Here is a 25,062-nt window from a genome sequence, read left to right as displayed (position 1 = left end):
TGGGGTGCATATATCTTTTCAAATTAGTGTTTTTGTTTTTCTTCGGATAAATACCCAGAAATAGAATTGCTGGATCATATGGTAGCTCTATTTTTAATTTTCTGAGGAACCTCCATACTGTTTGTCATAGTGGGTGCGCTAATTTACAAGCCAACCAACAGTGCACAAGGGGTCTCTTTTCTCCACATCCTCACCAACACTTGTTTGTTGATTTATTGATGATGGCCATTCTGACAGGTGTGAGGTAATATCTCACTGGGGTTTTAATTTGCATTTCCCTGATGATTAGTGATGTTGAGCATCTTTTCATGTGTCTGTTGGCCATTTGTATATCCTCTTGGGAGAAATGTTTCTTCAGATCCTCTGTCCATTTTTTAATAGGATTGTTTGTTTTTTTGGTGCCAAGTCGTATGAGATCTTTATATAGTTTACATATTAACCCTTTATCATTTGTAAATATTCTTCTCCCATTTAGTACATTGTCTTTTCCTATTGCTGATGGTTTCCTTTGCTGTGAAAAAAAACTTTTTAGTGTGATGTAGTCCCATTTGTTTATTTTTTCATTTGTTTCTCTTGCTCGAGGAGACACATCTAACAGATATTGCTAAGAGCGATGTCAATATTTGCTTCTAGGAGTTTTATGGTTTCAGGTCTAACATTTAAGTCTTTAATCCACTTTGAGTTTATTTTTGTACATGGTGTAAAAAGTGGTCCATCTTCATTTTTTTTTGCATGTACCTGTCCAGTTTTGCCAACACCACTTATTGAAGAGACTGTCTTTACCCCACCATATATGCTTGCCTCCTTTGTTGTAGATTAATTGACCATATAAGTGAGGATTTATTTCTGGGCTCTGAGAGATCGTTCTAGTACAACACATCCCAACACATCACTCTGCTAATTAAACCTTGGAACAGCTCCCCACAGTCCTCAGGATAAACGCCAGCCTAGCAAATTATTCCTTTCCATGTGCGGCCCCGGCCAGCTCCCTCTTTTTTTGCACCCCAATATAACACATTCCCCTTCTCTCTGGTCAAAATGAGTTAAAGTTTTCTGAAATGCTACTCCCCTTTTTGACCTCTTTGCTGTTATTTCACAGCAACACTTTCTGTCTGATCATCCCTTCCCTCTCTCTTTGTCTGGCTAATTCCTACTGTGCTTCAGAACTGATTTCTACTCTTCCAGATCCCATGTCAACCGTCAGACCTGACTGGGGTTCCTGAGAACCTGCGTTGTGTTCACCAACGCTCCTTTCATTTTCTTCTCCTTGGGCACGCAGAAAGACAATATTTCCTGGGCTTTCTTGCAGTTAAGTTGAAGTTACCCCACCATGTTCTTACTAGGGTGGGTGGAAACGTTGCATGCCATGTCCAGCCCTGCTCATTAAGTCCCCTTCAACCATCTAAGCCCTCTTCCCCTTCCACAGCAACCTTGGAGGTCATGTGCTTAAATGACAGCATCACAAGATGGAACAAATACTGTGAGTCATTAATCACTAAGAGCTGCCTGATTCATTTGGACTCTATGTTCAGCCCCTTAGATTTCAGGTCTTGTTATCTGCCCACGGCCTATCCTCTCCTGATTAATACAATGAAGTATCCCTTTACATGTGATATTAACCTCTATTATAGTGTACATCACACTACTTGCACTGTCTTCTCCACCAGACTGTAAGCTCCTTGATGGCAAGAATTTAGTTTTATCTCTCTATAGTCTACTCACTCCATAGTGCTTGACATATAGTTGGCATTGAGTAAATGTCTTCTTTTGTTTAGCATTTGAAATATTGGTTTAATTTGTAGCCCAAATAACAGAAGAGACTTACACCAAAGAGAAAATAAAACTAGACGTACACAGGAAACCAAACAATTAGTTATAAAATGTAATGTTTGCCTAAGAGTCCAGTCTCGTAAACACCTTTTGAATGAATGAAAATTTTCAGGGCCCCATGTGACAATGGAGTCAAACTAGAGTGAAAAGAACCATCAGGACAGAAGGTAAGGAGAGAAGAGCCTGCATTCTCATTAGGCAAGACAGCCTGCATGGCTTGTGGAGGCCAACAGTTGCCTTTGGTTTAGCAGCTGCAAACTTCCCTGCCATGGGTTCATGAAGTAGCTGAGGCAAAGGACCCTCGCCAGTTCTCCTAATCCACATCACACTCCACCTTTCCTTGACCCCTTCTTCCAACTGCTCCCCTGCAATTGCCAGGAGTTGCTTTTATTTCGTTCGCTAAACAATGCATAAATTGAACTAAAATAAATGAGATGCAAATAAATTCCAGGCTTTCTCCCTCATTTTCAAATTACATTTTCAGTCCACTCAACCTGTTATAATCTCATAGTGATTTTCATTTAAGAGAGCTAAATGGATATGTGATTGTTGTTACAGGAACTAACACTAGACAATTAAGTGTTGAGGTGTTGATAGATAAAGCTGTGTTTTCATTTGCATAAACATGATGCCAGAAAATCTAACCCTGGCAGAAATTCAGTTAGAAGACCTGCGTGCCTAACTTCTGCTGATTACCACAAGTCCCATTATTAAGATTTTTAACATTCAGAGTTGGGATTATAGCCATTTTACATTAGGGCCACATCTAACTTTATTTTGAAAACTTAGTCAAAATGCGTAACTGAGTTATTAGAGAAAAGGCATGATTACTACTCATAATCAACTTCTCCAGTGCAGAGTATCAAAAATCAATTATACAGCCCTGAAATCCAGTCACTGAGGATTTAGCTACTAATCTCATTTCATTGTTGTCTTTAGGAAGATACTGCAGCTTGCAACTTTGCAGATACCAGCGGAGGAAGAAAAACATGGGAGCCAGCTGATAACCTAATGTGGAGAATTAAACTTCAACTAGACAAAAGCAGAATGGTAATATGGAGTGGCCTGGGCCCTGCAGGGAAGTCACCTGGGCTGGCTGAATTTCCCTCCAATCACCCTGCAAAAGTTATGTCCCAAGTTTTGTGAGCAGTAAGCCTTCCACTCTTAGGGATTCCAAAGCATTAGTTACACCCTGCCATTTTCCACGGTTTCCTGTCTTTCCAGTGCTTATCTCAACCCGCCATTACTGTAGTTATTTCTTTTAGTTATTGTCTGCCGCTCTTGCCCTCACCCCTGAAAGTCAGCTGCAGGAGCGTAAGGAATTTGTGTGCTGTGCCATGTATCTCCAGTGAATAACAGTGCCTGGCTAATCAAACTCAGTAAGTATGTGTCGAATTTCATGAAGCCTGGGATCCCTAGGATTGCCCCCTGGGGGTAAGAAACAGTCCCTCTAAGTGCCAGATGAGGGACCAGAGTAGGACCCAGATTATCTGGATGCACCAGGATCGAAACAGGAAGCTGTGTGGCCTGGTGGATAAGAAAACTGGCAAGTGAACCACACAGAAAGATGGAATTGGGGCTGAGTCTGGCTTTGCCATTTTCTAGCCATTGTGCCCCTGGACAGGTTAATTAGCTTCCCCAGAGCCTGTGTCTCCTCATCTGAGAAATGAAGATATTATTGACAATCCCCACGGGGCTATTGAAAATAGTATAATACAAGTAAAGCATTTAACATACCGTGTTTCCCCGAAAATAAGACCTAGCCGGACAATCAGCTCTAGTGCGTCTTTTGGAGCAAAAATTAATGTAAGACCCGGTCTTATTTTACTATAACATAAAACCGAGTCTATAGTATAATATAATTAATATAATATAATATAATATAATATATTATAAAACATAATATAACATAACATAATATAATATGACTGGGTCTTATATTAATTTTTGCTCCAAAAGACGCATTAGAGCTGATTGTCTGGCTAGGTCTTATTTTTTGGGAAACAGGGTAATGCCTATATCATAAAAGTCCTCAATAAATATTATGTATTAATTTTTAAAAGATGTAACTTGTGGGTAAGTTGCCTAGTCTGCGGAAGCTAGAGTTGGTTAAAACTTCCTTCCGTGGTTGGCTTTTTACTTCCTCTTGGGAAGACTTTCCTGATCCCCGCAGGCTGGGTGATATCTCCTCCTCTTTGATCCCACCAGGCCCTCGAGGGTCCTCTATTTTCTCACTTAACCCATCAGGTTATGCTGCTTCTACATATTCTACTGGACTGTCAACTTCTTGAGTGTCAACAGCACATTGTAAAATATTTGTTCTTTAAGCATTTAGCAAGTTACACTGGCACCAATTCATCTGTTAAACTGGCCAAACAGGGAAAGTTGAGGGAGAAGATGGCAAGTGTGAAAAGAACACCCAGGCTATCTCTAGCTCTAGTGTACGGTGAATCCCGACCGTTTTCAGTCCTAGGAAATGGGGAACATTTTCCCCAAGGTGTCAGTCCTAAAGGGATATGGCTCCTACCTTCTGAGGTAAAGACTTGTCTTTTCTAGGGAAGAAAGGAGTAATGGAGGCTTGGAAACCAGGAAATTTCCACAGCTCCTGAGAAAAGGGTATATCCCCTACTACTTGGTGGTGACAAGTTGGGTGAAACCACTTACCCGGAGTTTCCTGCCAAAGATGGTGACTTTGCCTTTAATCTGTTCCTTTCTTAGGCGCCACTCAATGGAGTTTAGGCCATTCTCCATGGGCAGGGAGATGTTGCAGCGCCCAATGGTGGGGGTGATGGTGCCCGCTAGGACATGGGGCTCACTGTGGAAGCTGACACCCATCCCATTGGCATACATCACCCTCAGGGTACCGTTATTACAGAGCTGGTAGCTGTTCCGCACTTGATCTGGAGAAATGTAAGTGGGGGTGGGGACAGGGAAATAAATTATCCACTCAGTCATAAGAGAACAGAACCCTTATTTTTATAAGTTTCCATGGTACTTTGCAGCTGTCAGTCTAAGGCTACCTTCAATTAACACACACACACTGTTAAGGTGAGTACAGAGATGCTACTGATCCGTGGAAAGAAAAACATTATTAATATGTGGCACTCCAGAAATAATTATGCTGTGATCTTTTTCTTTTACTCACTGAAGACTATTAATAGTACACTTAAACATTTAAAGATGTCTGTTGCCTACACAATTTGTGTCAATCACATCCTTGCTCTTTAACATGTATTTTAGCTTAACTGGAAAAAAACAACCCCCAAGCTACTTAAATATATATATAATTTTTTTCGCTTTTGCCTACCATCTAACCTGAAGTTGATGGTTTAGCCACAGGTCAGATCCACCACAAATCATGGCTAGGATTCTTCAAGAAAATCAAGAGAAAAAGCAACCGTCCTGGTCATACATTAGGGGCTAATTCCACCATGATGCCACCTCCACTCAAGAGAACTCTAAGGAGATGTAACTAACATGAGGTACACTGAGCCAGTGGGTGCTGATAACGTGCGCTTACCTGCCCAAATGGAAGCAATACCAGTCAATCAGACTTCTGACCTTTTACTTTATCAGAAAGTTCCAGAAAGGAAATGTGAGTCAGAGTCTCCTTTTACAGATATTTGCTTCCTGATTATTTGGGCAGAGGAGTCCAGCCGGGCTGGCCTCTGAGATGCTGGGGTAGTGAGCAAGTGAGTACCTGTCACTTCTGCGACTGCAGCCATCATGCCGAAAGACAGAATCTACATCATTAATCATTTGGCAGAGCAGAAATAGAGTCATTGAAACAGACTCTGTTGGGGGATAATAGTCCAGAAATGTCACCATTTATCTACTGAGAGGACACTTTTATCTTCTGACAACGGGCTAACCCACTGACATTATATCTTAATTAAAAGAAAAATTAATCTGCACAATTCCTTTTCTTGCCAGCCCCGGTGCTTGTCCTGGACTGTATGTCATGTCGAACAGCAATAGTAACCATGGGGTGGTCAGAAGCCTTTGAGATCCCAGTCTTGGCAAGAGATTGCTAAAGAGCTCTGATTCCAGGACGAACAACTCAACAAACAAATGCTGGGAAAAGAGAACCAAAACGGGGACTCTACCCCCCAAAAAACCAGGTGAGCCCAAGAGAATCAACAGCCTTCAAGAAGGTAACTATGTGTATTGGGTCGGTGGGAAGTGCTGGTGATGGAGAGGTAGGAGGGTGGGGAGAGAGCATGTGGGGCTGACAACTAATATTTGTAGATAAGCCTGTAGACATTTCCAAATATCTAGATAATTTGGTATAGATGTCATTCTTCTGAATTTAATTAAGTCATTTTCTACAAGTTTGAGCTCTTGTGGAGTTTGTTTGCTGCAGACATTTCACTAAAATCGCAAGCTGAGTGAAGTTGTAGGTCTCTGAAAGTCCTCGTGGGCTTGGTAACGCACACTTCTGGGCTTGGCTGGATTCTGGGTCAGGAGGTGAATTTTGGGGTGGGGTGGTGGGATGTAGGGGCCTTACCTTGTACCACTGTGTAGGAAGCCTCCACTGAAGACAGGTTGGTAATAACAGTGACGTCATCATCACGGTTGGAGTTCTCAATGTCGATGGTGATGGATTTCTCCATTTCCCGGTGCAGACTGGTCACCACTCCCGTGGGGCGTGTCACATTGGTCAGGCGGCCCTCATGATCATAGCTGGAGGACAACACACTGCTTAGAACACAGTCACTGGAGCTGAAGGCTTTCCCAACACTCAGAACCACACAAAGGACAGGTTCATAGGGCCAGGGGAAGAGACTGGAAGGTGGGATGACCAGGTGGTGCATCGCTCTGAGGCCCCTTGTCACAATCCTCAAAACCCCAACCTGCCCTGAAAAATTGTGGTGACACTTTCTACTACCCATCGATACACCCGACTTGACTTGGTGAAAACATTTTACCTCTGGCAGGGTGTACTTAATTATGCTTTCCCAAGTTAGTGGGGACACCTGCTTCTGAGCATCTTGTGAGCTTTTTAATTTATATGTACCACAAAGCCACCAAGTTAATCTTTCTAAAATGATCAGTTTCCTTACGTCCCGTCTCTATTGAACTAATCATGCTCTTTCCCATTGGTTTCTCAGTTAAATCAAAACTTAGCATTTGAGACCGTCCATGCCCTTGGTCTTCCACACTCATATAACTTTGTCCAACTGATCACCTCATGGTCCTCTGGACAGTCAGCCTGGGCCAGATGCCATCTCTATACCTTGGCTCAAACATGGCAGGCTTGGCTTCCCGTAACATTTTCTGTGGTCCTATAGCCCAAACCAATCATGGCTTAGCTCCCTAAGAAGCCTTTTTTAGACAGTTTTCCCAGTGACTTACTTGATCTCAGTTGTCCTCAGCAGCACCCAAGTCTAAGCACACCAGCAATCAAGTTCTGCTGCCAGAAAGTTGCCTGAAATCGGGCCCTCCTTTATGTATATGTGTCATCTTTACTCTTTTCTCCAAGTGTGGAATGTTTTTCCCATCTCCTTTAGCAGAAGCCTTGCTGTTCCACTTGGTAGAACATTTCCCCACTGGAAGATCCACTGTATTCAGGAAGCCTGTGCCCTCCTTATGCCTTAGGAAAGGGAAACGGTCTTTTCAAGGTCTAAACGGAGAGGGCTCTGAGCTCTCCCAGATCAACTTGCTATTAGAGAAGGGATGGGGAGGAAGAAGGAACAATGACAGTATTTGCTTGGAGGGTGAAAAAGAAGGAAGAACTACTCAGCTTCTGGGTGTGACTCCCTCTGGACTGGAGACAGGGACAAAGTTGGCAGGTTCTGAGTGATGGAGATGGGAGGTGGTACAGCATGTGGGGAGGGCCTGTTGGACTTACTTAGTGCCTAGGACAACAAAAGCAAATATGGAGGGTGCTTGGTAAATGTTTTTGGAATAAAGGAATGCAGATCTGGCTCGGTACTTTCCGTTAGGTAAGAAATTTCACTTCTGTGGTGAACTGGAAAGAGTCAAGTGCTGTAGATGTTTGAAGGCTGAAAGTGGTACCGCATTAAGCTGAACGACCAGTTGTGCAAAGGTGGTGGGGGACGGAGAGGGGAGAACTATTTGCAGGAAATGCAGCGCTTGGGGGCCCAGCCTTTGGCTCTACTCTCATCACTTGCTCAGGGGACCAGGCAGCAGGTGGGACAGATATTACGTTCCCTGGAAAGCTCTGGTGGTATAACCACTATAAACATGGACAAGATTCAGGCACTCCGAAACAAAGCGACTCCCTTGTGCCTTTTTATCTGTTAAAGAAACTGCTTCTCAGACGGGAAGCAGTCGGGGGTACAAAGATGTTATTTACAAAGTGACAAATTAGAATAACCTAAATGTTCATTGATCAAAGATTTGTTAAATAACTGATGATTTACCCATAGAATAGAATCCTATGAAACCATCGAAAGCGACGACATGGATTTTTGTTTATCAGCATGAAAAAAAAATGCACATATTGCTGAGTAGAAAAAGTGGAATACAAAAATATATTCCTCTGATAGTATAGTTTTGGGGGAGGGAGGAGTGAAAAAATGAGAATACAGAAGAAATTCTCTGAAAATATAGACATCTCAATATTAGGGAGATTTACCTCCATGTTTTTTGTATGTTACCTTATTTGAGGAATTATTTGTAACCAGTATGCCTTACTTTCATGTTTTGTAACAAGAAACAAAAGATATTTAAAAATAATAAAACAAAAAAGGAGAACAAATGAAGCCCAAAGTTAGTAAAAAAAAAAAAAAAAAGGAAATAACAAAGGTCAGAGTGGAAATAAATGAAAGAGACTAAAAAGACAATGAAAATGATCAATGAAACTAAGTGCTGGTTCTTTGAAAAGATAAACAAAATTGACAAATCTTTATCTAGACTCACCAAGAGAAAATGAGAGATGACTCAAATGAAATCAGAAATGAAAGAGGAGACATTACAATTGATACCACAAAATACAAAGGATCATAAGAGATTACCATGAACAATTACACACCAATAAATCTAAGAGCCTGGAAAAAAATGGGTAAATTCCTAGGAACATACAATCTAGAACAGGGGTGTCCAAACTTTTTTCAGTGTTTTTTACCAAGGGCCATATGGTAAAATACACAGACAGCCGGGCCACTCACTCAAGGTGAAGTACGTATTGCCTCACCCGGTTTATTTAAGTAAACTAAATATATTTTTGGAATTTGCTGCGGGCCAATTAACAATGGATTGCAGACCACCGTTGGCCCGTGGGCCACAGTTTTGACACCCCTGATCTAGAGGAATCATGAAGAAATAAAAAATATAAACAGACCAATTACCAGTAATCAAAAAAGCCCCCCAAAACAAAAGCCCAGTACGAGATGGCTTCACTGGTGAATTCTACCAAACATTCAAAGAATAATTAATACCAATCCTTCTCAAACTCTTCCAAAAAAGAGAAGAGGAGGGAACTCTTCCAAACTCATTTTACAAGGCCAGCATTACCCTGACACCAACCGCAGACAAGGATGGTACAGGAAAAGAAAATTACAGGCCAATATCTCAGTTGAATATAGATTCAAACATTCTCAACAAAATATTAGCAACAGTACATTGAAAGGATCATATACCATGATCAAGTGGGATTCTTTCCTGGGATGAAAAGATAGTTCAACATCCACAAATGAATCCGTGTGATACACCATATCCATAAAATGAAGGCTAAAAATCATATGTTCATCTCAATGAATGCAGGAAAGCATCTGACAAAATTCAACATCTGTTTACGATAAAAACTCAACAAATTGGGTATAGAGGAAACATACCTCAACATATAAAAGGCCATATATGACAATCCCACAGCTAACATCATAGTACTCAATAGTATAAAGCTGAAAACTTTTCATCTAAGATCCGGGAATAAAACAAAGCATGCCACTTTATTTGACATAATGTTGGAAGTCCTAGGCACAGCAATTAGGCATGGAAAAATAAAAGGCACCCAAACTGGAAAGGAAGAAGTAAAATGGTCACTATTTACATAGGACATGATATTACATAGAAAACTCAAAGGACTTCACCAAAACCCTGTTAGAACTAATAAATAAATTCAGTAAAGTTGCAGGATACAAAACCAACACACAAAAATCTGTTGCATTTCTATATGCTAATAACAAAATAGCAGAAAGATAAATTTAAGAAAATACCACTTACAGTTGCATCGAAAAGAATAAAACACCTAGGAATAAATTTAATGAAGGGGAGGTAAAACACCTGTACACGGTAATCTATAAGACATTGATGAAAGAAATCGAAGACACAAATAAATGAAAAGATATTCCATGCTCATAGATTAAAATAACTAATATTTTAAAATGTCCACATTACCTATTGAATCTATAGATTAGACAGATTCAATGCAATCCCTATCAAAATTCCAATGGCATCTTTCACAGAAATAGAACAAACAATCCTAAAATTTGTATGGAACCACAAAAGACCATGAATAGCCAAAGCAATCTTGAGAAAGGAGAACAAAGCTGAAGGCATCACACTTCCTGATTTTAAACTCTATTACAAAGCTATAGTAATCAAAACAGTATGGTACTGGCATAAAAACTGACACGCAGATCAATGAGACAGAATAGAGAGCTAAGAAATAAATCCACATACACATATGGTCAATTAATTAACCACAAAGGAGCCAAGTGTATGCAACGGGGAAATGACAGTCTCTTCAATAAATGGTGTTGAAAAAACTGGACAGCCACATGCAAAAGAATGAAACTGGACCACTATTTTACACCACTGACAAAAATTAAACTTGAAAGTAAGATCTGAAACCATAAAATACCTAGAAGAAAACATAGGCAGCAGTAAGCTCCTTGACATGGGTCTTTGTGATAATTTTTTGGAACTGACACCAAAAGTAAAGGCAACAAAAGAAAAAAAAAATCAACAATTTGGAAAACATCAAACTAAAAAGCTTCTGCACAGCAAATGAGACTATCAACAAAATGAAAAGGCACCTACTCAATGGAGAAAATATTTGCAAATCATATATCTGATAAGGCTCTAATATCCAAAATACATAAAGAACTCATACAACTCAAAAGCAAAAAACCAAACCATCTAATTAAAAATGTGCAGAGGATCTGAATAGACATTTTTTCCAAAGGAAACCTACAGATGGCCAACAGGTACATGAAAAGATGCTCACCATCACTAATCATCAGGCAAATGCAAATTAAAACCATAATGAGATATCACCCCACACCTCTCAGAATGCCCATGATCAAAAAGACAACAAGTGTTGGCAAGGATGAAGACCCCAGGAACCCTTGTGCACTGTTGGTGGGAATGTAAATGGGTGCAGCCACTATGGGAAACGGTACGGAGGTTCCTCAAAAAATTAAAAAGAACTACCATATGAGCCAGTGATTCCACTTCTGGGTATTTATCTGAAAATAATAAAAACACTTAACTGGAGAAGATAAATGAACCCGTATGTTCACTGCAGCGTTATTTACAGTAGCCAAGACATGGAAACAACCTAAGTGTCCATCGATGTATGAATGAAGAAAATGGTATATATATACATGTATATGTGTGTTTGTGTGTGTATATATACATATATATATATGTAATTATATATACACACACATATATATATATATATATAATTACTCAGCTGTAAAAAAGAAAGAAATCTTGTCATTTGCGACAACATGGATAGGCCTTGAGGACATTATGTTAAGTGAAATAAGTCAGACAAAGAAAGACAAATTAAAAAAGAAATCAAGCTTGCAGATAGATAACAGATTGGTGGTTGCCAGAGGCAGAGGGTGAGTTTAAGGGGAAAGCAGGTCGAAAGGTACAAACTTCCAGTAAGAAAATAAATAAATCATGGGGATATAATGTACAGCATGGCGGCCCTAGTTAATAACACTGTATTGCATTTTTGAAAGTTGCTAGGAGAGTAGATCTTGAAAGTTCTCATCTCAAGAATAAATTGTTTTGTAATTGTATGGTTGTTGTGCGGGGTGACAGGCGGGGTCTCTGGTCCTGCTCCCCACACAAGAACGCAGGATGTGGCTAGGCCAAAAAGGAACACCCACGGAGCCATAGGTAGGGAAGTCATACCACTGTGGTCTCACTGGAGGCTGGGTTTACATGATGTGCAACCTGCTGTCCGTTTTGCTGCCAACTGACCGACTCTCCTCGACTCTCCTCGACTCTCCTCCACTCTCCTCCACTCTCCTCCACTCTCCTCCTTCACTCTCCTCCTTCACTCTCCTCCACTCTCCTCCGTAGCCGCGGCAGTTATATCAGTGGCCAATGGCTCAACGGTTACAGCTGACAGCCAACCAGCCACAGCTGACTGCTATCTACTACCCGAGCCAGAACCTCTCCACATGAGGCCGAGAGCCTGGAAACTGTTTTCTGGGGCTCTGTCCCCACAATGGTGATAGATGTCTACGAGATTTATTATCATTTTGTAACATATACCTGTGTTATCACTGTATTGGATACCTAAAACTAATATCATATATGTCAATTTTACCTCAATAAAAATTAATGTAACAGTCCTAAGTGTTTAGATATGGAGTATATCGTGGAGTACTCTAGAACAGACAGTGTCCCCAACTCTTGCTGCCAAGTAGGGACTGTGTGAGGCCCTTATTCTTGGGACCCAGGCTAGGATTGAATTCCAATCCCCTGTGTTACCTGGAGACCTACAATGTGCAGGTCTCCCTGCTTCCTTATGAGAGAAGCAGCAGGAAGCGGAGATTCTACTCTTAGGGAACAGAAGATTGGAGTTGAGGCCAGAATCTCAGGGGCCACAGGGTGAAAAACATGTTCTCTTTAACTTTCAAAGACGATTCAGCCGCTGGCAGCTCTAGCTTTGCTTACTTCCCCCAGGCAGTGAGTAACTCCAGAGTCAGGTCTTTTTGCAAAGAAGCCTGCACATCATTACAAGGAGCTGAGTTCTTGTCATAGGATCTGAAGGCCACCCAGTGAAACCAGTCCAGCTTTGGCCTGTGTGGGGCTGGAGGGCTGCCTCTGATTCATTTAGTCAACAAGTATTCCCTGAGTGCCTATTACGTGCCTGGCACCATTTAAGGCACTGGGGACATGGCTAGGAATAAAGTGCATGAAAATCCCTTAAGACCTATACATGCTAGATGGAGAGGGCAAAAAATAAACTACAATTTAAAATATAGAGAATGTCAGGTGGTGACAGTGGAAAGAATTAAAATAAAGGAGGGAGGGATGGAGGGAGGGAAAAAGGGAGAGGGAAGGAAAAATGGAGAGGGAGGGAAGGAAGAAGGGAGGGAGGGAGGGAGGGAGAGGGAGAGGGAGAGGGAGAGAGAGAGAGAGAGAGAGAGAGAGACAGAGACAGAGACAGAGAGACAGAGAGAGACAGAGAGAGAGAGAGAAGGGATGGTTGTAACTTTAAGTACTGTTCTTTCCCTGGAATTTAGCAGACAAATAGGACTTGTAAAGTGCATTCCCATGCCTGCTCAAGTCTCTAGGTCAGGCCTACTTCAGACTGGCTCTTGAGAATGACATTGTTTTTTCCTCAGTCAGGTGAGCCAACAAATGATCTCTGAAATGCATTGTTTCTTTAGGTGAAACTGCTAGAAGGAAAGGTGAACATTGAGGAGGTGTTTGGGTTAAAGTATAGGTTTAACCTAACTTGGTGTGAGAGCTAAAGATGGCACTCACATGTTGCCTTCAGGGACAGAGTAACTGGCCCACAATGTCTGATCAAGTTCCTGCGCCCTGAAGGATGTTAGGGTGCTTCAGAAGTGTGAGAAAGTCAGCTTTGCCCTAAGAAGGAAGACAGGGCAAGGGAACGCAATCCTGCAATGCAGCAGATTTCCAGTAGGGGGCAACAGCTCCCTTTACATTCTCCCAAGCCGATTTTTCAACACAAAGAGAAAGTGAACTTTCCTGGATTTAGGAGTGATCAACAATGTCTCTCTCTCCCGGTTTCCCCTCTGTGACAAGCCCTCCCTAACTTACTAAATTCTCAGCTAGCAGCAACACCTCGACAGAAAGCAAGCAAGGGCTCCAAATACATGGGGGTTAACCAGATCCTTCACCCTTCAAGGAGAGCCAGATACTTGTCAATTCCACCCCAGTCTCAGCCAGCAATTGGCAGAAGACGCCTTAGCAATTTCCTCCAACCAGCATCCCGCTGGTTAATACCTGCAGCAGCAGGCAGTCTGACCAAGAGAGCTGCCTGCAGGAACGAGGGAAAACAGCTTTTTGGCAAAACAAACGGCGGGACTATTAACTATGAGATAATTATTAGGGGAAATATGACCAGCTCTCGTATCTTTTAATATACCTAGCACTTTATCTGTATTGATCTGCTTCTGCTGAGGAGGAAATTCAGAGTTTATCTGCCTGTCTGTGCAATCAGGTGTGTTGCTGGACCTAGTGGCAAATTACAGGAGCCCCACCAGGATCTTGCCTTTTAGGTTCTAATTTCCGCACACACGGCAAACATGAATAATCAGCAAAGTTAATCAGCGCTTGCTCTCCCAGGTGCCGTGCATGTCCAATATCCGGATATCAGAACGGCAAGCAGGCAAGAGCAATTCCCAGCTCTCGTAGGGGGCATGTTCAATGTCAGAGGCCCAACGGCGCAAATCATTTAGGAGTCAGGGAGAGGGGACATGCATATCTCGGGGCTATCAGTGGACATTAACGTTAGGAAGACAATGTGACTAAGCAATTCTCACATTGGACAACCAATCCTGATGCCAGCTAGGGCAGGCAGGGTAAGTGCTGTTGGGAAATCCTTTCTAAACCTACTTACTCGTAGAAAGTTGTCCATCCTGTTTCATCACTCTTGGTGGCCAGAAGGCCAGTGTTCCCATCATAGGTCATGAGGCCCAGCTCCAGGTTCTGTGTGGACACGACTTTGAGACCGCCATTGGTGCCCACCGTGAGGGTGATGATCTGGTTGTCGGGCATGAGCAGGTGGCGGGGCGTGCCCGTGCTGTCCCGACGGATCTTCAGGGAATTCCCATTATTGTCAACCAACTCAGTGACGTCATTGTCAGCACTGTATGTGAAATTGTACAGGTACTCCCCCGTCACCAGGCTCACGGTGTACTGGTGGATGCCCTCGGCGTTGAAGACATACAACTCCTGTTCTCCGGGAGACGCAGCCTCATACTGGTTGAAAGCGTTGAGAACAGGCTTGTTCTTGCTGACTGCCCGGATCCGAATGTTTCCCAGGTCTGCGATGTAGATGGTACCATCTGGGGCCACCGCTAAGGACGACGGGGCATTCAAGATGGCATCCGTCGCATAGGCCTCGTCTCCGGAGTAGCAGTTGCAATTGACATCGTTCTTGCAGTCGCAGTCCGATGCCGCCCCCGCTAACAGGCAGATCTCCCCATTGGTGGTGACCTGGCGCAGGCGGTTGATCTTTTTCTCGTCCGTCTCGGTGATATAGAGGACCCCAGTGTGAGAAAGGGCAATGGCACTGGCCGACTCCAGGGCAGAGTGAATGGCCAGTTTGCTGAGCGAGTAGTCGATGCCTGGCACCTGGCAGTGCATGGGACGTCCCGCGATGATGCTGACCTGGTGATTTTCAGTGATGCGCAGGATGACATTGTTTTCTAGAACATACAGCGAATTGTCCATGGGGTTCACAGCAAGGTCTGTTGGCCACTCCAGGCGAACCTGTGGATGACATGGCTTCCGATGAAAGAACAGCCTCTAACATGCCCAACGTCTCACGGGGTAGGGCCCTTAGACTGGTGTTATGCAGCTGGGGAAAAAGGAGTTTTTACTAACACCTGTACAAGAAACGCCCATCACCGAGCCATCTGCCCATTGCCCATGTTGAGTGTGCACTATGGTGAAGGAGAAGCTACGTAACAAACTTCTCCTACTATAGAAGGAGAACTACTCCTATACTCCTACTACTACTCTCCTACTACTGCTGTGGCTGGACTAGGTCACCAGCTCTACCCATGATGCTCTTCTCAGCCCCAGATGATTGCACCAGGGGTAGAGTCATCACATACGGTTAGACAGGTTGTCCACTGCACAAGGGCCTGGTGGAATCCAGCCCACACCCTGCTCACCAAGCCACAGGCCTGAGGAGGCTACATTTAGAGGAGACCCCTTTATCCAATTCACAAAAAAGGAGCCACGCAGTTGGCTGACCCCATGTGGCCCTGACCCAAGTGCAGCCCAAGCACAGGCTGGCCAGCACGTTAAAACTTGAGTGTTTGCTTGAAGAAACAAGCTGGACCAAATACATTCCTTTTCTGCAGAATTTGAAACGAAATCTCAGGAGCAAGTTGTTCGTTTGTTGTGGAATTTGAGCTGAAATTAATGAGATTGACTGAGGGTTGGAAATGCCCTTACAGGAAGGGCAAACATATACTCCAGGTTGTTTGCAATCCATCTAATAAAGCCCAGTTTCTTATACTGTACATTTAAGTGAACCTGTGTTCTCTGCCACTGGAAGAGCCCGGACTAAAGGGATATCGCTTGGGGGAATATTGTAGAGGGCTCTGCTGTAGTTATTACTGCACAAAGTAAAGGTTTATACAGTGAGGATGCAATCATTTGAGATTAACAGGGAAGTTCTGATTGACATATAACACTGTACGGTACATTCTCAAACCTGCAATAATGATGGGGAAGAGAAGTAATTACACAGTAACTCCTACCCTGTAATCTACCACGGCTGGAGGAGGTCACCAGCTCCACTTTTCTAAGCTGAATCAACCAACCTCTCTCTCTTTCCCTCTCATTTCTATCTGACATTTCCCATTCCATCTTCCTATCTAGTTCATCTCAAGCCTTCCGCAAACAAACCTGTGATCTGTATCTGTATCTCCTCCTCCCACTCCACTTCCAACTCAAACAGGCTGGGGGGGCGGGGGGTGAGAACTTCAGGCCAAGACCCAGGTATGGCTTAGTGATGAGAAATAAGAGAGTCCCACCTGGGCCACATCCATGCTGGAGTCGCAGCTCAGTGGTCGGACGGCAGTGAGGTCATTGGAGCCCAGCAGGGTGGAGATGATTCCATTCTGGTCGACCTTCCGGATCATGGTGGCATCAACAAAGTACATGAGCCCATTCTTGTCTACAGCGATACCTGAGCAAGACAGACAGGGGAGTGTATCTCTTGGCAAGGAGCAGGGCTGGTGGGGTGGAGGTGGGAATGCCCCACTGGACCTTATCTTCTTGGACCTTGTCGGGTGGGGCAGCACACTCAGAGCAGTGGTGCCCAACCTTCTAAGATGCCACCCTTTCTTTCTTATGAGCACTGTGCTGAGAGAGCTTGTGTAATTCCTGGGGTGCTGGCTGTATCGCCACCCACCCAATGGAAGAATGAACCTTGGGTTGCAAATGAACCAAAGCTGCAAATGAATGAATGGGGAAATAAATTTGCATCTGTTGCTGTCTTTGGGAAAGAAGTTATTTCCCAAGTTCATTACTTGAAAAATTAGTGGTAGCAAATTACTTGAATACCCTTCACATCTCATTGCAACAATGAGGATGAGAAACATGATTTTTACAGTCACCAACTCCCAATTCAGAATGTATCCTCCGGGAAGCATTCCCAATTAAGCCTTGACTCTACTTAGCACGTCAGAGCCCTGGGGAAATGCAGGTCCTAGCACTGCCCCTCCCTGAGCCCACAAGGTGCAGACAGAAGCTTCTATTTCTTTTGCCTAAGCCCAAGGATCCCCCTCATCCCTAATCCATGTTGCCTGCTGCTTTCGTGGTAGCTAAAAATGCTAGTGAGTTGGACCCTCAAATGATTGGTGCTTCACCTTAAGGATCCTTAGTCCCAACAGAGATCCATTGGTTCCAAGAACCCCGCCCACCAACCCCAGGTCCTTGGAAATTAGACCATTCTTAATTGCTACCATTTATTGGGCATTTACAAAATGTCAGGCACTGTGCTTTAGGCTTTACATACACGTGTCTCACGTGAACTTCTAGGAGTGGCTGGAGGCCCCCCATGGGACGCTGTTCTGTCTCCAGCCCACACAGCTGGCACTCAGGCTCATGGGGCTAACGTTTCCTTCTGAATCTTGGTGACTGGAAGCAGTCAGAAATCTCCAGGACCAATCCATCCCTCTTTCCATTTGTAGCATATGTGGGGGATGAAGTTTACTTCAAGTAAACAAGTTTTTCAGAAAACACTCACCCACGCACCACAGCAATCTAGCAGAGTTAAATTATTCTAGGGAAAGCCGTGTTGGGGAGTGCCTGGGCTTTATTCAGTTTCAATAAGAAGAAAGGCCAGCATGTGGCCGGCTCTCTCTAGGGCAGGGCTTCTTCCGCGGCAGCCTTTACCTCGGGGGCTCATGAGAGTCGCGTCCACAGCTTTCCCCCCATCCCCGCAGCGGGCTTCGTCAAAGGGCAAGCATTGCTCTCCGGTCCCTGCCACGACTTCCGAATTCCCGGCCAGGTCTTTAGCTCCACTCAGAGACTTGACTCGGTAGATTCGCCGACTGTTGGTGTCAGACACGTAGAGAGAGCCAGACACGGGGTCGACGGCCAAATAGTATTTGTGTGCTGGGTTGTTGCTTTAGTAGAAGAAGCACAAAGAGAAATGAGAAGGGCGCTATGCAGCTGACCTGCTGGATCTAAGGGATGACAAAAATCCTAGCAAGACTCCAACCATCTCGAGTGTCTTTCCACTTTAGTGAACTGGAAAGAATCTAACATAATAACTTAGTGTTCTAACACACTGGGGTGTTTAGCTACTTCTCACTGGACTTCAACTTCTCATACTATCAGAGAAGCCATCCTTTCTCATCATGCTAAGAATACCATTGCATCCTTTAGCCAGTGCGAAAGACCCCACTCTGTTCATGTTTTTGCGTTTGTGTTTTGGGTGTCAGTCTCCTTGATTTTCCCCTGTGGGTATACTATGTTCTCAAGGGGATTGAGGCACGCTCCCACATGACCTGTTCTCCTTTTAATCTGTGCTTCCTCGGTGTTTCCGAGGTACTAGACCATTAAGACTGGGGCAACCAGGGGTTTTCCTAACTTTGTAATGGGGGTGCTCTCCAGCGCCATCCTCAGCCCTCAGCTTCACGTTTTCTCCACTGTTCCTCAGTATGGATACGCATAAAGTTGGCACTGGTGGGAAGAAGTGTGATGTCTTGATGGTAACACATCCAGAATCTGAATTACTAGGGTTGGAGATACAGTTTTTAAATCTTGGGTAACAGTGAGGTCACAGGTGTGCACAAGGCTTGGCCAGGGCCCTACGCCACACCAGGTAATCGGTAGTGTGTGAAATGTATTAGAAAGGCATTAAGCCTCAGAGACCTGGACCTCTTTCTCTGCTGTGCGTCTAAGTGTCTGTGTGTTATTGATGAGGACAGGATAAGATTTGTAGACGTGGCTCAGGATTAAGACACAGGAATCTCTCAACTCAACTCTGACTCAGCTGGTGACTTTCGGCAAGTCTTGTGGCCCTGTTGGGTCCTAGATTCCTTGTATGGGATTCCTAATCAAAGCAGACCATCACTCACGTCCCTTTGGTCTCAAACCCTACATGTTCTTCCCTTTGTCAGTCACTGGCTAGAGGTTGAGACCAGAATGAGTGCTCATGGCCTTCCCATACTGGTTACTAAAATCACTGCCTGTAGGACGCAAGTAATGGGGGCCACTGTGCCTCAGTGTGGTAGACTAGGCTTTGTAGCCATGCCTAAAATGAGTACAGGCCCTTTTCCCCCCCACTTATTTTTCAACTGTAGTTTAAAATTATGGGAAGAGAGGAGCTGGGAGAGGTGAAGGGAAGGTGAAGGCAATGACAGTGTTGGATGCATTTGTCCTGCAGACATCAGCTGGTAAATTACGAATTAAAACACCACTGTTTGTGTTCTTCCCCTGATTTAAGGAAGAAAAGAACTAGGAAGCTATTTTTAGGAACAATTTGTGAATCGAGACCGTCTTTAATTCCAGCTTCTCCTCAGGTTGCTATTAAGACACATAATTGAACTAGAAGTCAAGGTCTTCTAAAATTCCAGCTCAGATAAGTAGTTTGAAAGAGCATGCTACGTGGATGCCTTGTTTTCCCTTCCTTTCCTTTCCTTTCTCTTCCCTTTCTTTTGCTTCCTTTCCCTTCCCTTTCCTTTCTTTCCTTGCCTTTCTTTCCTTCCCCTTCCCTTCCCTTCCCTCTTCATTATTTTGTTGGCTATTAAGTCTTTAGAGAATGTCCATATATGCAAAACAAACTAGGGCAGAAAGGGAAAAATTCATGCCATCTTGTAATTAGATGCTGTACTTCGCTACTGAATGAAGAGTAGCTGGTGTGATCAGCAGAAGGATCTGGGCATTACACATCTGTGCCTATCTATGAGCAAGATCCTTAATTCTGGACTTTCTAGGGAGCCTGGTTCAAGAAGGCTTTGCAAAATCTCTGGCAGAAGAGCAGACAGTTGAGAGTGTGGGGTCAGTTTTTGCCGGTGGGGGTCATGCTTCCCCCTGGCCTCTTATTCATTGCAACCAAGATTTTTGCAGAGAAGCTCAGATAGATGGCCCCGCATGCTTCCACGGTGGCTATTGTGAAGGTCAAATGCACTGAGTCTGACGCAGGGGGTGTCCCTCCAGGCACTGCTCTACAGCTTTTTTAATTTGTCCCAATTGCGCTGCCTATCCCCAGCTAATTTAGGGGTGCCTGAGAAGAAGGAGGCAGAGTCACGGTTTTCCCACTGACCTTGATGATCTTGTACAGCTGGACTCCACCCTTTGTCTAATTTTGACCTAATGTCATGAAGAAGCCCCTTCCATGTTTCATTTCGAGGTATTCCCTCGAGTATTAAAATACACTGCTTTGTTTTTTCTCTTCTTCCAAGTAAAAATAAGGTCATTTTTCTTCCAGAAAAGCTTATGTTACATCCATTTCAGTGCACCCTGGGGCAACCTGGCATTCTCCTAACTTTGTAATGGGAAGCTCTCCAGAGCCATACACAGACGTATGTGTGTCGTACACTGTGTATACGAATGGTACCGGTATGGTTTTCAATAACTTTGGAGCAATTGAATGACAAAGGCTATTTATTTAGACAAAAAGTACTTGGTCTCCACCCTTCATATTAGTTAACAGTGATTTAACTTGATGAAAATCCTCAATGCATCTGACTGTTGGATTCATTCTGACCAGCAGATTGGCAATTAACTTGTTTTTTTTTTTAAATGACCACATATCCAGGGGAAAAAATCATTAATGAGTTGAAAATGAGTTTTTGACCTGTTTCCAGTTCATTAAAGCTTTTGTGAACCCAGTCCAGCATTTACAAAAGCCAGAAGTTTGCCTCAACTGTTTAGCCCAATTATGGACCACACTGAGCGGTCGGGATAAAAGTTCGCTGAGGGTTCATTATCTTGCTCCTGCATCTCTTGGAAATTCTAATTACTGTCAGCTTATTGGGTTGCTTTTTGACTGCATTTCATAATTGCTAAAGCTTATCATATCCACAACACACAATTAGCACATAAAAAAGTTACTATATTTGGTACATAAAAATATACAACATTACACAAGAAGCACAAAACAAAAAGCAAACACAAGGAAGCAAACGAACCATATCAAATTATATGGGAAAGAGTTTTTTGTCTTACCTATGTTTAAACTCTTTATTTCTTTATAGAAAGAAAACAGAAGGAAAAAGAACAAACAGTTAGCTGAAGAATTGATGATAAAGCAAACACAACATTTTCGTTTCTTATATAAAGGGGACCCCAAAAGGCAGTATTTATCTTGTTTTCTCTCCTAGCTGACAGCTCCTGGCTCAGTTTCCCGGGAAGTACCCCCTGGTTTTGCATTCCTTCCGACCATTGACAAAAATCTAGACAAGAATGCTTAAATTCTCGGACCAGTAATGTGACTGTCACATGACACAAGTGGCAACAGATGAGACAGGTCTTCTGGCTAATGAAGAAATGGCAAGCTAGTTACCTTGTGAGCGCCAACACCTATTGAGTGGTGATGGCTGCTGGGCGGGCGGGAGAAGGATTCGGAAGCCAAATTCAAGCTCAACTATGAAGAGGTCTGTGACTCATTTGCAATGTCTGCCCTGAGTGTGGGAGGGAGCCCAGTGCCTCCCTGGGCCACCTACATGCATTACAAGGTAGAGTCACTACCAACCAAGAGAGGTCCCGTGCCCACATCCAACTGCAGCGTGACATTCTGTTGAATCCTGAGAGTCTCAACCACTTCCTGTTCCTGCTCGATGCCACCTTCCCTCTCCCCATGTCACTTGCATGTGTGGGACGCAAAGTATGCATTCTTTCTTACAGACAAAACCCATCATGAAATTCATAGGTAATAACCTCCTCCTGCAATTGGAGCCAAAGACTTCGATTACCATTGCTTTTTGAAAAACTAGTAAAAGTTTTTCTTTTTTCTTTTAAAAACAAAACCACATGTCAATTTCAATAGGAAAGTGGCTGGAAGTTAACCACATTAGGGAGAAGAGAGATGCTAGGTCCTCAGGTAAAGAGAACTGCTCACCATTCCTGAGCCTGCTTGCTGAGGTGGAAGGCCTGACCCCTCTTTTGCTTCCTGCTGAGGGAGGCGGTATCAGTGAAAGAACAAAGAGGGTTTAATGTCCTGATTCGTGCTTAGGTGCAGCTCAGGCCTCTGCTGGGGGCCATCATTAGTGGTGGGTTTGCACAGGGATTACATTTTTATATTTTATTCCAACGTGTTAGTTTTTGCAGAAAAAAAAGTTAATTAAATGATGCTGATAACTCCTGAGCTCTGACTGACATAGTGCAATTTAAGATTCATTCCGCAAAGCCTGGTGTGTCAGGGTGGCAGCCGGGAATTCGCGTGTCTATTTTATATTGCTTAATGAAAGTGAAATGTTATCTGCCACCAGTGGTAGTCATATTTGGCTCTTAATTATTGCGATATCTATTCCACTTTTTTTTTTAGTCAAGATTTTGTGAAAAGACTGGATGGGATTTGGGGCTGCAGACCTGACCTACTTCTTGCCTAAGAATATCTGCTTTAAGTTGATTAATATAATATCGATGTTGGGGGAAGGAGAAGGGCAGGGGTGGGGGGACCAAGTCACTGAGAGTGCAGAGTCCAAATGACCATAGAGATATGAACTTTGCAGAAAGGCTGAGATCACTGCTATTCCAATGCAGGGCCATTAGCAGGGTGGGTGCTTAGAAGGCAATAAACCTAAATGACAGCCTCATTGAGCCAGTCTATGTAGGTAAGCACAGGTGCCCTACTTACAAGGGACAGGTCTGGGCTTTGTGTCCATGGCCTCAATAACACCAAACCTGTAAGTATATCCTTTGAGGAAAAAGTGGTGTCTCAGATTCAAGAATTGAGATGGATTAACTCTTCACACTGTGGAGTCTCAATGACTCCTCTGCGAAGCCTTCAGGGCCTCTCCAAGCATTATCATCTCGCCTTGCAGAGCTCTCATCAGGCTGTCTTGTGATTTATGTGTGTATGCTTGTCTTTGCTGTGAATGGAAGTGAGTAAGTAAATATGGACATGACTTCTTTCGATACTGTTGATTTTTAGTAGAGAGTAGGCTGGGAAAATGGGTTCTTGAGTGACGGAAGGAAGGTATGAGGCTGCTTCCCTCAGTGCAGGGCAGACCCTGCCCTGGACTAATTCCCATCCCTCATGTCCTACTCAGAACTACAAAGCTGCAATCAGCTGTTGTCTCTTTCTAGTCCTACTTGCTCTGTACCACAGAATAGGGTGGAGTGGAAATGGCCACATTGTTTGTTTGTTCTAGTTCTAACCGAAGAAAAGCAAGTTGGGATACACTTGATTTAGTTATAGGGGGATGTGCTTATGTGGCTCATACGCCTTCCTTGCACAGTTAGAGTATTGCTAGCCATTCTGGTATGGGAATGACTTTAAGGATTGTTCCTGCCCTATTGTACGAATTCACCCACCATCATTACAGGAAGTGCAATGCCCAATGTAGATGTCATAGTTTACTATTACTAGGACATCAATGACAAACTGGTTAATGAGTGTCAGTTCAATAAGTATTTATTCCCTGCACAAGAAAACCTGAAATGCCCAGATATGTTATGAAAGAAGCTTGATGAGGTTTTTCCAAAATTTACAATCCTAACAATTTTTACATCACCAATCATCAATTGTGAACATGAAAGAAGAATTTCTAATTTATCAGTAATCTGAAACAAATGTTCACCAGCTATACTGGAGGAAAGACTGAATAGCTCTCTATTCTTTCTATAGATAATGACATTACAAAAATCATTGTCACATTAAAAAATGAGCAAAGAGGATGCAGCCAAAAAGTGCAGGCAAACAAGTATCACAGAAGTGTGATAGTAATTAATAAAAAACATTTAGGTTATTTGTCTGGATTTTGTGATATTTGCACTAACTGCCAGCTTTTCAAAATTTACAAATTGGTTTGGCTTCTTTTCTCATCCTAAATAATTTCAGTTTCATTCCAAAATTGCATAAAATTCAGGCCCCTTGAAATCTGGTTCTGTCTTCAGTAAAACCGCTTTGAACACTGCCAAGGACTGTCCAAAAAGTTATGGGGATATTGTTGTGATTGTTATTCTGGGTAGGGTGTTGTGTTACATTTTGTTTCCTGACCTCCACGTTTATACCCTGACTATACACAGAAAGTATTTGCTCTCTAACTAGAACCATATTCCTTCCTCACATTCTACTTTGGCATCAAGTGGGGCACGTCCTGGCTGAAACTCTCAGGCAAAGCTGACCTTTGCCTGGTGAGGCTTACTTTCAATTTCTGCTGCCCTCCTTTCTAGGCTCCCCCTTTGCCATGTCTTCTCCATCTCCAGCACTAATGCTTCCCTGATGCCCTCATGCTATTGACCCACCCCGATACCACCACCAGCATCTCAGCAGGGGGAAGTGTTTTAGTTGGGAAAAAAACACATTTAATATTATAACTTTATACTTGCAACATGAAAAAAAATTAGAATTTCAAACCTTATGGAAAGTGTGAGATTCTTATGCTTATCAAAATAGGCCAAGTTAAGAAAAGGCAGAGAGATTCTGTCCTATCCTTTATCATTTACTGCCTTATGTTGGGGTCCAATTCCTAAGATATTATCAACTGGGGGAGGAAGGAAATATTTTTTCTATGACAGAAATTCCCCCTAAGATGGTAGTGACTGACACATTTACTCTACTCCACAGGGCGTGGGTTTTCCAAGGACTGCCTGGAAAGGATGGTCGTTATAAGAAGAAAAATGGGCGGC

The 25,062-nt window shown here is 43.3% G+C and overlaps 1 protein-coding gene across 12 annotated transcripts in view; it reads right to left on the bottom strand.

Annotated features, from left to right (window-relative positions):
• The window catches only part of TENM2 (teneurin transmembrane protein 2), a 1,145,520-nt gene that overhangs the window by 29,669 nt on the left and 1,090,789 nt on the right, over positions 1-25,062 (bottom strand). For 10 of the 12 annotated variants that reach the window (XM_081034975.1, XM_081034980.1, XM_081034982.1 and 7 more), the window contains 6 exons: positions 21,436-21,456; positions 18,154-18,386; positions 16,788-16,942; positions 14,636-15,510; positions 6,338-6,513; positions 4,495-4,730 (listed from right to left, as the gene is read on the bottom strand). In XM_081034975.1, coding sequence (XP_080891101.1) covers positions 4,495-4,730; positions 6,338-6,513; positions 14,636-15,510; positions 16,788-16,942; positions 18,154-18,386; positions 21,436-21,456 — 1,696 coding nt within the window. The remainder of the gene's footprint in view (positions 1-4,494; positions 4,731-6,337; positions 6,514-14,635; positions 15,511-16,787; positions 16,943-18,153; positions 18,387-21,435; positions 21,457-25,062) is intronic. The other 2 variants (XM_081034979.1, XM_081034985.1) reach the window with 1 other exon arrangement.

Source organism: Rhinolophus hipposideros, assembly GCF_964194185.1.
Source record: "Rhinolophus hipposideros genome assembly, chromosome: 23".
NCBI lineage: Eukaryota > Metazoa > Chordata > Mammalia > Chiroptera > Rhinolophidae > Rhinolophus > Rhinolophus hipposideros.
The sequence above is the reverse complement of the archived record's forward strand: the minus strand, read 5'-3'. Positions and strand labels throughout refer to the sequence as shown.